The sequence below is a fragment of the Euleptes europaea genome, chromosome 3 (assembly GCF_029931775.1).
Source record: "Euleptes europaea isolate rEulEur1 chromosome 3, rEulEur1.hap1, whole genome shotgun sequence".
NCBI classification, from domain to species: Eukaryota; Metazoa; Chordata; class Lepidosauria; order Squamata; family Sphaerodactylidae; genus Euleptes; species Euleptes europaea.
Window position 1 is genome coordinate 40,640,181 of NC_079314.1, and position 12,192 is coordinate 40,652,372.

A 12,192-nucleotide genomic window follows, 5' to 3' on the forward strand; every position below is an offset into this window, starting at 1 on the left:
CTGAGAGAGCTCTAACAGAGCTGTGACTAGCCCAAGGTCACCCAGCTGGCTTCATGCGTAGGAATGGGGAAACCAACCTGGTTCACCAGATTAGCCTCAGCCGCTCATGTGGAGGAGAGGGGAATCAAACCCGGTTCTCCAGATCAGACTCCACCGCTCCAAACCACCGCTCTTAACCACTACACCACACTGGCTCTCAGATATATCACAAACTGTGGTGATTTTCACAAAGAGACGAGGTTAACCCAGTTGTCCACAGTTGTCTGCGTTTGCAAGCAGCAGCCCAGATAACTTTGGGCTCCCTAGGCAACTAGGCTGAGCACAGAGCAAGTAAGACTAATGCTGAAAAATAACGTTAAGAATGCACCCATCATGCACCAGTAAAATATAAAAAACATGATATACACCTCTGCCCTTAAAGTAGAGACTGAAACATTATACAAAGCATTCCACCTGCAGGGGAACAGAGACGAAAGTAGAATACAATCCTCTCTCTGAAAACACGTTTACATGAAAGTTGTGTCAAGTGAACGGTTCTTGCCCGTGCTTCATTCTTGAGTGTCTTTATATTTTGCAGCATTCATGGAAACAGGCAAAAATCAAGCAGGCCCTTAAAACACAAAGTTATTGGCAAGTTGTGAGAAATAAACTCCATCCGGCAGCTACAGCTGGGAGCCAGAGCTCCAGGAGCCAACAGGAGATTCCAAAACCTCCAGCTTTGGATCCCTGACTCCTAGCAGATATCGCACTTTACCAGGGCTGAAATGAAACGTTCGGCCAGGGGTGTCAAACTCAATTAGTATGAGGGCCGGATATGACATAAATGTCACTTGGTCGGGCCGGGACATGCCTCGCCAGCCTAGATTGAGAGTGGGGGTGGGGTGGCTGTCTCGACTGGCTCGCGGGCCAGATAAGAGCTTTCAAGGGGCCGGATCCGGCCCTCAGGCCTTATGTTTGACACCCCTGCATTAGACATTTATTGGAAAACTGAATTTGATTTTTTAAATGCTGAACTTTTCTAGTTTTTGCTTCTGACATTAAGAGCAGGGGGATATTTCAGTAAAAATCTTGCCTCCCCACCCTACACTACAGCATGGTTAAGAGCAACAGACTCTAATCGGGTCCACAGCATGGTGAACCAGATTCGAGTCCCCACTTCTCCCGATGCAGCCTGCTGGGTGACTTTGGGCCAGTCACAGTTCTCTCAGAACTCTCTCAGCCTGTTGTCTCTCTCTGTGTGTGTGGGGGTAGGGTTGTCAGGTCCCTCTTCGCCACTGGCAGGAGGTTTTCGGGGCGGAACCTGAGGAAGGCAGGGTTTGGGGAGGGGAGGCACTTCAATGCCATAGAGTCCAATTGCCAAAGTGGCCATTTTCTCCAGGTGATCAGCTAGAGATCAGTTGTAATAGCAGGAGCTCTCCAGCTAGTACCTGGCGGTCGGCAACCCTGGCGGGGGAAGGTGATTGTAAGCTGCTTTGAGACTCCTTTCAGTAGAGAAAAACTGAGTATTAAAACCAACTCTTCTTCTTAATCCAAGAACACTGCAAATACGGGGGGCGGGGAAGCAAACAAAAATAAATTAAAATCTTTGGAAGCTCATCTGAGGTAGAAGAATTGTCTGGAAAATGTATTTCTATTATGGTCTTGGCATGTTTCAGAGGCATCACAGGCTATAATGTATTTAAACAGAGACGGTCAGCTGGGTCTTCTAAGTAAAGGGAGCAGATTTATTTTCTGGAAGGCAGGGTGACTGAAGCACCATGCATTTCCTTGTTTAGCATCCCTGGGGCATAGGGTTGCCAACCTCCAGGTACTAGCTGGAGATCTCCCACTATTACAACTCATCTCCAGCCAATAGAGATCAGTTCACCTGGAGAAAATGGCTGCTTTGGCAATTGGACTCTAGGGCATTGAAGTCCACCCCCTCCCCAAACCCTGCCCTCCTCAGGCTCCACCCCAAAAATCTCCAGGTATTTCCCAACCCAAAGCTGGCAACTCTACTGGGGCATCAATATTTGACTGTGTCAGCAAGCACACACCGTTTGGACAAAGTCAGAGGCAGACAGATGAGGAATCTCAGATTTGATAAAAAAATGCACATCTTTTTGGTGTACAATTGGAAAACCTGCTACAAGGAAGACTGGGGCGGGGGAAGACATGTGAAAGTAACATCTGGTCGGACCCTGAATCAAATTTCAGTAGCACAAGTGCCTACCAAAATTGGTAGGAAAAGAGCTCCCTCTGTTGTCTAGTAGAGGTCATATCTAGTGAGTTTCTTGGAAATCACGAGCAAGGGTCCTGCTCATGCCAAAACAGTTGCTCTAATGCCCACAGACATCTAACTGGTTTATACCGGTTTATACTTGGAGGGGAGGAGAAGCATATTGGGTTTTGTAGCAAATTCTGTATAATACTTCAGCTTCAATTTGTAACCTTTTGTATGTAATTTGCTTTTTTACATTGCAATGTAGCTGGAAATGGAAAGTTCTATAGGTCTAGTGATGGAAAAAGAAGAAGAGTTGGTTTTTAAATGCTATTTCCCTCTACCTTTTTAAAAGGGAATCCAACCGGCTTACAATCTCCTTCCCTTCCTCTCCCCACAACCTCCCCTGTGAGGTAGGTGAGGATGAGAGAGTGTGACTAGCCCAAGGTCACCCAGCTGGCTTCACATCGAGGAGTGGGGAAACCAACCCAGTCCACCAGATTAGAGTCTGCTGCTCATGTGGAGGAGTGGGGAATCAAACCCGGTTCTCCAGATTAGAGTCCACCGCTCTTAACCACTACACCACATTAGAAACTACACACAAAGTGAAGAACTTGTTTGTGAACCTTGCCATCTACTATCAGTCATCTTCAGTAGATGTCTTGCAATATGACAGTGGAGGAAATTATCTGTGCTGAATAGTCACTCATTATTTTAAAAATTTCTAACACCCATCCTCTCACTTCTTCTAAGCTAAAAATCCTCAAGTGCTTTCAGATTTCCTTGGAGGAAAGTACTGCAAACCAATTGTTTTAGGCTGCTACCTTTTGTAAACTCACTCAGAAGTCAGTCCCATTGAACAGAATGGACTTACTTCAGAGTAAATTTGAACAGGATCTAGCTGCAAGTTGCTTTTCTGTCTGTCATCTCTGAGCTCTGGGATATCTTTGAGACAGAGTAACCAGGACTGTGCGTCAGGGTTATAGAATGGCTCTTCCTCACTGCTTGGAGAGATTATAATAAGAGATGCCTGAACTTTGCCCAAAAAAGTGGTAGTTTCTGTGCTGGCAGTTCTAGTCCATGTTGGGAGATTATCTGAGAACTAAGTTTAATTCTGCTCACTCTGCCAAATGCAACAGTTCTCCAAAAGAGAACACGCAAACTGCAAGTTTGTGCTTGCAGTTCGTCATGGTTTTGTTTTGTAGGAGCTACACTACAATTGTAAGTGTTCCACATGCGCCAGAAACTGTTAGCAAACCAACTATTTTCAAGATAGCCTCAGGCCTGGAACAGAGAGCTGAAACAGATGCAGGAGCCTGAACTAAGCCTAACAGTGTTAACGGTTGGAGACTCTGGTTCCATCCACCTGCACCTCCTCAACGCTCTCCAAAGTTGCTTGGAAAAACGTCCACCTCTGAATGGCTTCATTTGGGCTGGGCCCTCCTCATGGCTCCAGCGTGAAAGGCAGAAACAAGATAAGATCCATCACCGCCAGCTCTGACCTTGCTTATGCCTTTCCTTGGACTCTGGAGACAGATGAAAGGCATTTAGGCCAGCAGTGGCAAAGGATATCTATTCTAGCTGGAAATGGTAGCACTCCCCTTGCTAACCGGCGTGGTGTAGTGGTTAAAAGCGGTGGACTCTAATCTGGTGAACCGGGTTGGTTCCCCTACTCCTCCACACGAAGCCAGCTGGGTGACCTTGGGCTAGTCACAGTTCTCTCAGAACTCTCTCAGCCTCACCTACCTCACAAGGTGCCTGTTGTGGGGAAAGGAAGTGAAGGAGATTGTAAGCCAGTTTGATTCTTCTTAAAAAGGTAGAGAAAATCCGCATACAAAAAACAATTCTTCTTCTTCTTCTTCATCTAACCACTTAAAGCAGGAAAAGTGTCACTGGTGATCCAGAAGGCAACCATTTATGCTTCTCCCCCTCCTCTAAGGAGACTCTGTCCACACTTTGAGAATCACAGCAAGAAACAAAACTAACAGAATTGCCAAGGGAGATGGCAAAACCCCTAACCAAAGAAAGCAGATACTGAGACTTTGTGAACCAGCAGCCTGGCAACCCCCTGGAACAGTGCCCTGAGTAAGGTTCCCTTAAAGCCCACGTTAACCAGCAACATAAATGTACGCACCAACCCAAGGCAGTACTTGCTCACTTAAAAATGAAACTAAGAAAGGAAGTGATAAAATTAGCAAGGAATCTTTGGACTCTCATTTATGAACAACCCCAGCAGTTCCTGGAACCCAGTCGCTTACAGGAAAACAAGGTGCCTTTATGAGGCGCCTCTATGAGGCCTCTTCAGTTCTTTCTCCCATTGTGAGGAATCACAGCCGGGCGGGGGGGGGGGGGAGAGATTCGAGTTCAGGAAAAGAGTACTGGGGAAGGATTAAATGTCCCCCATCCCAGTGGCACAGCCCTCATCCAATTTGGAGGTCTTTCCAGCTGCTTTTAAATAAAACTGAAGATATTGGGAGATTGTTGTGCCCATGTTCACACAGGACGTCAGAAGCTGGATCTCCTGAAAACAACTGCAGATCCTTTTTGAAGGTAGGTCCTGTGACTCTAATTGGGGGAAGGGGCTAGAAAGAGGCTTATGGGCTAGGGAGAGATGGAATGCAGGAAACCACAAGGGAGCCCCTCAGCCTGAAAGCAGCAGGAAAAATTAACAAGCCCAGCAAATTAAACTCCTGTTTGAGACAATTTGGTGTTGGAGTAGGACAGGTAGGATTGGCGGTCTCCAGGAGGGGACTGGAGATCTCCCAGAATTACAACTCATCTCCAGATGACAGAGATCTGTTCCTCTGGAGAAAATTGCTGCTTAGGATTGTGGACTCTATGGCATTATGCCTTCCGCAGGTCCTTCCCAAACCCTGCCCTTCTCAGGCTTCATCCTTAAATCTCTGGGAATTTGCCAACCCAGAGTTGGCAGCCATAAGGACAGGGGATACCTGGGTACTGCTCAGCCAGAAATCTCACCTACCTTATAGGGTTGTTATGAAGCCAAAATGAAGGGAGAACCACGTGTGTTGCCCTCAGCACCTCAGAGGAAGGGCAGGGTTCAAATGAGACTAGTTTAGCACTCGGAGGAAACCAGAGAAGGACCCCCCCTCCAAATCACAGAAAGCTTGCAGTTTCACAACTGAGCACTTTTTTAAAAATCTAAACTGATGTGAAACTTGAAAGCTGGCTGAGCTGTGTGTTTGTGGAGGGGGGAATCTATAGTTTTGCAGGAAGTGCCATGTGTGTAAATGCTTGCTGGGCAGAAATTGTGGCTGTGTCCTCAGCGCAATGAGCTCCAGGCTCTTATGTAACAAGCTTGTTCAGCGGAGGCCAAGGTGGCTAGCCCAGAGAAGCTGAGAGGTATGTAGGCAATGCAGGGCAGACAGGCCTCCTTTGACGTTCTGGAGAACAAGAGAATTGGGACTGGTGGGCACCACACCAAATAAGAGAAGGGAGAATCCCATAGAAGAGATACCTCCTCTCAAAGTGGATACATCCTTGTGGGTGGAGGGCTTCGTGGTAGCATCCATGTGATCATAACACAGGAAGGCAGGTCTGAGTTGACAATACGGTAGGTAGGTTGCTAGATAAGGGGTGGTAGAAATCAGTGCTTATAGGACATATCCGCACCTTGCATATTGGGAAAATAAGCTAGGAAGTCTTGGAAGCTGAATTGAGGTTACTAGACAGGTGGACTTTCAGGACCTACAAGGCAGGATTTCCAGAACCAGTTCTGTTCCATGTGCAGTATGAGTGAATGAGAGCCTGTTGGGAGGAAAGGCTAAGATTTGTTAGGTGTCAAAGATAATATTGGGATAAACTAAGCTTCTTTACTTGAGGCAGGCTTGACTTAGAAGGTTGCCCTGAAACTGGCTTGGGGAAGGGGGGGACCCAAGTGAGCAGGACAGCATCAGCCTTTGACAACCCTTATCAGCCTAATTGCGGGGATGAGGTAGAACTTGGAGAGTAACATGCAGAAGCAGAGGACAGCTGTTCAAAAGAGACCAAATAGCCATGTGAGAAATTGCACACAAAAAGGGCATTTGAAGAGGAAATGTAATACGTGGTTGATTACCTGTTACAGTCTTTGAAGGGAACATGAGGGAATTGGAGTGCTTTGTGCCAAATGTCTAGTGGTGAAATAGAGAATGAGCAGGCTTTAAAAAATGATAATTGCTATAGCAATACAGCAATTGCCTCTTTTTAAGGCCCCCAAAGCTTTCTTTTGGCTGGGGAGGTGGGCTGAGTCAAGACTCCCCCTTTGTTTTTGCAGCAGCAATGAGAGCTCAGTGGAGAAGAGCTGCCATGTGGAAGCAACCAAGACTTAGATAACTTTATACCACAGATTGGGAAAGATACAAATAAGTCTAAGAGGATGCCAGCATAGTTAAGGAGAAAAGTCAAAGAGGCTACAGAAGGCAAGAAAGCTCCCTTTACAAAGCAGAATTAATTCTGTTAAAAAGGAACTAAGAATTTACAAGCCTGTCAGCCATGGGAAAAGGACGTAATATTTGAATAAAGTGAAGCTCATTCAACATTTTCTCTACTTTTTTTGGTGGCTTTGGGGTTACTTTTCCTATTTTCCTGGCCCACAGTCACCAACGAGTTTCACTGTTGAGTAGGGATTTCAAGCACTGTTCTACTCTGGCTCACAGTTATTAAACAGACAAAAGAAAAAGACTTGCCAAGAAAGACTCAGCATGGCTTCCGCTTACAGACCCTTTAATGTTCATGCGAGGGTAAAAATATGTAGATGGGGTAATCTGAGAAACGTATCTTGGACATCCAGAAACCTCTTGTCAAAGGCAAGTTGTTAGGGTGACAGACCTGAGAGATTCAGATTTGAATCCCTTTCTACCACAGAACCTCAACTGGGCCAGTCATACCCACTCAGCCTGCTCTACCTCATGCAGTCATTTTGGGGGTAAAATGGAGAACCACATTCAGAAACCTGAGCTCCTTGGATGATGGGATTAAAAAAATAATCACAAGAATGCTTTTAAAATTTCAAATTATTTCCTACATTTTTATTAACTATAAAGAGTAAAAGAAATTCCAAGTAACAGCAGAGAAGACTGGAAATTCACAAAGGAGAAAAGCAGAGATGGCCAATTTTTTCAAGAAGATTGGGGTGAGTAATTTCGTTTATATATCAACTGATAGGACTCATTTGTCAGAGCAGATTGAGTATAGATGTCTTTCCTAGCATCCCAGAGTTGATTATATAATATTTCTAGCTGCTGACGCCACATGGCAAGCCACATTTGAAACTGAGGGGACTTCCCAAAGTAATTTGAGACCGGCCATGGTTCGGATGTTGTCTAAGGGGAAAGTGGAAAACATCTCACTAGACATGCCTGAGTCCTTGGGGTGATTTCAAAGAAACAATAATCAACAGTTTTATCTGTTGGGGTAAATACTGAATAACAAATGTGCCAGCACATTTAGATCAGCATTTAGCGCTGCCAACAGACTTTTCCAGCCAAATATGGTCATTGTTCAGTAATAGAAAACAGAGGCAGGGAGAAGATCTTTCAGATGCTTTCCAACTACCCAGGTGCCAAAATAAACCAAAGTTGTGTTTCTGAACACCACCTTTGTGCTTATGTAGCAGAGATGAAAACTGAGATTTGCATCACACCAGTATTTCATCTTTTTAATTTGTATCATTTATATGTTGTCCTTTTACTTAACTTTATCATTCACGTTTGAATGCAGGACAGTTTTCAGGGAATAACGAAGGATATAGATCATGTACTTTGGAACAAAGACAAACCAACGCCTGGGGACATGATGCAGTTTCAGATGCCAGGATTCCAGCACTGGGGCATCTACGTGGGAGATGGAAATGTTGTCCATTTTTCATGGCCAGGTAATAAGAGGACAGGAGTATGTGTGTGTGTGTGAAAGAGAGTGCATACACATGTTGGACCATGAGGGACTCTACATAAGTCACTGAGTATTCTACTGTTCCCATCATTCATTGACAGTTGTTGCTTAAAACAGAATTTGAATCTGACCAGTCTTCACATGGACAGATGGTACCGGAGTCTCCTTGTTACATATAAGCCAGAGAAATGACTATGTATCAAAAGAATTACAGGTGGCATTATGTGTCACAGAGCAGTTTCAAAAAGATGGCTCAGGCTGATATTTTTGTATACATTGGCAGCCCCAACATTTATGCATCATACAAAATTGAACCCTTTTCTTGCTACTTGTATTTTCAGCTGTCACGCTCATTCCACTAAAATATGCAGTCCGAAAAGAAAAAGTGAAGGATATCACAGGGGTCCTGGCGTCTGCTGTATACAATAAGTATGACCAAGAGTACCCACCGTTGCCTCAAGACTGTGTGGTAAAAAGAGCAGAATACATGGTGGGCAAGGTCATGAGATATGATCTGGCCAAAGCTAACTGCGAACACTTTGCCACAATGATGAGGTACAACGTTCCTATATCAGGGCAGGTAAGTCGATTTTTTTGCCCTGACTTGGATAGCCCAGGCTAGCCTGATCTCATCAGATCTCAGAAGCTAAGAAGGGTCGACCCTGGCAAGTATTTGGTTGGGAGACCTCCAAGGAATACCAGGGTCGTGATGTGGAGGCAGGCAATGGCAAACCACCTCTGAACGTCTCTTGCCTGGAAAATCCCTGCAGGGGTCGCTGTAAGTCAGCTGTGACTTGATGGCAAAAAAAAAGTTGATTTTCCACATTTGATTTACAATCTTGAGACAAGGCCCTAGGATATACTCCTGTACCCAGGACAACACAGCATTGCAAGTGACCCTCACTGAGAGCACTGCTAATAGCTGAAGACCTCATGGGACATGCTTGAACAGTGAAAAGTCTTTCAAGAGTAGATGAGCCACAGAAAGACAGGCACTGCAGAAAAGGCACTTGGTTGAAAAGGCAACCAAGAAACCTTCAAACACTTAAGCATATAAAGACCCATCCTGGGGAGATTTAACTGCAGCTGCTCCCTGAACTTATATACAACATTGCCATCTCATTTATTGATAGGTGCTGATATACTTTATACTTTTGTGGCCCTGGTACAGGAGTGAGATAAGACAATCTCCTTGCTGTCAAGGGAGGAAAGTGAATTGGGTCAAGTTTAATTTTCAAAGAACTTTTCACAAGCATCTAACAAATATCCCTTAACGTTTAGCAAGTGTGGGGAAACACATACGGCTGACCCTATGGATGTGATGCTAATGCAGAAGCCACTAGGAGAGGTCATCAGGAGGCTTGGATTCCGGTGTCACCAATATGCAGGTGATACCCAGCTCTACCTTTCTTTTCCACCAAATTCAAAGGATGCTGTTGATGTTCTAAACCAGTGCTTGGAGTCAGTAATAGTCTGGATGAGGATGAACAAACTGAAACTTAATCCTGACAAGACAAAGGTGCTCTGGGTTAGTAGAAAGGCAGACCAAGAACATCGTATCTCCCCTGTCTTGAATGGGGTTAGACTCCCCTTGAAAAGCCAGCTTTGCAGCTTGGGAATGCTGCTCAACACAGTGGTCACCTTAGAAAACCAGGACACCACTGTGGTTTGTATTGCAGTGTTAATGGGGAGTAAGTCACTTTGAACTCACTAGAAATAACTTGTAACTAAACATTAATAGCCCGGGTCTAGGATTGGATAAAACAGAAGCAGGAAACCCTTACTTCAACCTATGTCCTGCTTCAGCCACAAACAGGAAAGCCCCTATCCTTTTAAGCCCTATCTGCAATACAGAAAAAACTAGAGCCCCTTGGAGGGGTACTGGAAGGATGACTGAGATCACATACTTGGAGCACTTTGCACTGGGAAGAATTTTGGTGAGGTAAAATGAATTTGTTTTTCCAATTCTAGTGGTTTCTGCATGTATGTATCAAGATTTTTCCTTGTCTGCCAACACCATGGAATTTTGCAGATCACAGGGTTTTCGCAAGGTCTCAGAGACTGGGGAGGGAATAAGTGGGAAGTACTCTTGAAGGGCAGTTGTGCTTCAACACAGCTTGCACAAACCATTGCCTGCTTGACTGCATTAATGCCCCCCTCCTTTAAAGGCAGAAAGATTTAATTTTGATGTGGATCCAGAGTTTGTGAAAGAGTTCAGAGGATGGCTGGCCGAGATCGATGAGCAGGAAGACTGGTGAGTATACATTGGTGTTCAGAGACAGACACCACTGGCGTTAGGGACAGCAGTCGCAAGGATACTCACTAGAATGCTGGAACATGAGAACATGGTGATGGAGTTAGGTTTTGCACATTCTCTCCACCAAGAACACCCTCTGCCTTCTACAGAGATAATACTATGAGGACAAACCACAGAGAGGTAGCCCTAGGACAGCTCAGGCTGCAGGTTTCAGAAACATTCCATATTCGAGGACTCTTGACCACACAGATGAGTGAGGAAAAGCAATGGTTTCTTCAGCGAGTGGCATATCACCACTGCGACATCCAACGTTTCCTGCGAAACACTGGATTGGGCCCACCACAGATACAGCAAGGGGCCCAAGAAAGAGGTCTCTAGTTAGGTACAGAGGCCTTCAGATTTACATCAAACTATGCTTGCTTTGTACTCATGCAGGCTCATGACGCTAGTTGAATCACTCTGTTTACTCAGAAAGCTCACCATGTAGCATCATGCCTGTTCTCCCTGGACATGTTTATGACACTCGAAAGGGACAAGCAGGTCTAATTATCAAAAGTGGCAAAACTGTGTTTGGGATGCTCTCTTTCAGACAGTCAGGATCACACAATTAAAGGCTTTTCCATACCAAAGAAACAACAACAAAAAACAACTCAGAAAATGAGGTGGCAAAAAGGGTTTTGGTCTAGCATGACATGCTGGCTTTTTATGGGGCAGGATGAAATAGTCATGCAAACCCCTCCCTGTAGTCTGACCCAGATTAGCATATTGGTATACACTAAGCCTGGGACATGACTGTCAACTGCAAATCTGGTTGCTTTAACCCACAAACATTTTTCATACTTTGGGGAAGGGCTGTGGCCTCAGTGGTAGAGCATCTGCTTGATGAGCAAAGGGTCCTAGGTTCAATCCCCAGCATCTCCAGTTAAAAAGACCAGGTAGTAGGTGATGTGAAAGGCCTCTACATAAGATACTGGACAGCTACTGCTAGAGTAATAGACAGCCCTGCCCTTGATGGACCAAGGGTCTGATTCAGTTGAAGGCAGCTTAATGTATTCATATGTTAATCCGAAAATCCATTAGTAATGTTGGGTATTTAACGTTCAGTCTTTTTTGCTGTTAAAGCAAAGATCCACCAGCTGATGGTTTCAAAGAGATACCCATTAAGAAAGGGGCAAACAGTTTAATGTCATTTATAGCTGGAATTGTTTGCCAATGATATGGGCTGGCCATAAAGACAGCCAGCTACAGCTGTGCCCTCCACTTCATTGTGCAAGGTTACATATTCACTAGACAAGGTCACTCAACGAAGGTTTGGCAGGCCGTATACTAGATTCTATGCATGTTAGGTACACCACTTCATTCTCCATTTCCTAACAGCACCTCATCTCCAAACCAAAGTGGCACACGAGATACAGATCAAGAGCTAGAATCATAGACTCATAGAATCAGAGTTGGAAGGGACCACCAGGGCCCTCAAGTCCAACCCCCTGCACAATGCAGGAAATTCACAACTACCTCCCCCCTCCACACCCCTAGTGACCAGAAGATGGCCAAGATGCCCTCCCTCTCATCATCTGCCTAAGGTCACAGAATCAGCATTGCTGACAGATGGCCATCTAACCTCTTCTTAAAAACCTCCAGGGAAGGAGAGCTTACCACCTCCCGAGGAAGCCTGTTCCACTGAGGAACCGCTCTGTTAGAAAATTCTTCCTAATGTCTAGACGGAAACTCTTTTGATTTAATTTCAACCCGTTGGTTCTGGTCCGACCTTCTTGAGCAACAGAAAACAACTCGGCACCCTCCTCTATATGACAGCCCTTCAAGTACTTGAACATGGTTATCA

At 45.1% G+C, this 12,192-nt stretch overlaps 1 protein-coding gene across 1 annotated transcript; it reads left to right on the plus strand.

Moving 5' to 3' along the window:
- The first annotated feature begins 7,307 nt into the window (after positions 1 to 7,307).
- LOC130474766 (phospholipase A and acyltransferase 3-like) lies at positions 7,308 to 11,565 on the plus strand. Its single transcript, XM_056846465.1, has 5 exons — positions 7,308 to 7,334; positions 7,922 to 8,075; positions 8,434 to 8,672; positions 10,261 to 10,346; positions 11,472 to 11,565. The coding sequence occupies exons 1-5, from the start codon at positions 7,308 to 7,310 to the stop codon at positions 11,563 to 11,565; spliced, it is 600 nt and encodes a 199-aa protein (XP_056702443.1).
- Positions 11,566 to 12,192: the final 627 nt, after the last annotated feature.

What these genes read in the sequence shown, in the direction of transcription:
- LOC130474766 (XM_056846465.1), top strand. Translation starts at nt 7,308, where the DNA reads ATGGCCAATTTTTTCAAGAAGATTGGG. An exon ending in ACGTTCCTATATCAGGGCAG is followed by an intron (nt 8,673 to 10,260) that starts GTAAGTCGATTT and finishes CCTCCTTTAAAG; the next exon opens with GCAGAAAGATTTAATTTTGA. An exon ending in ATCGATGAGCAGGAAGACTG is followed by an intron (nt 10,347 to 11,471) that starts GTGAGTATACAT and finishes TTGCTGTTAAAG; the next exon opens with CAAAGATCCACCAGCTGATG.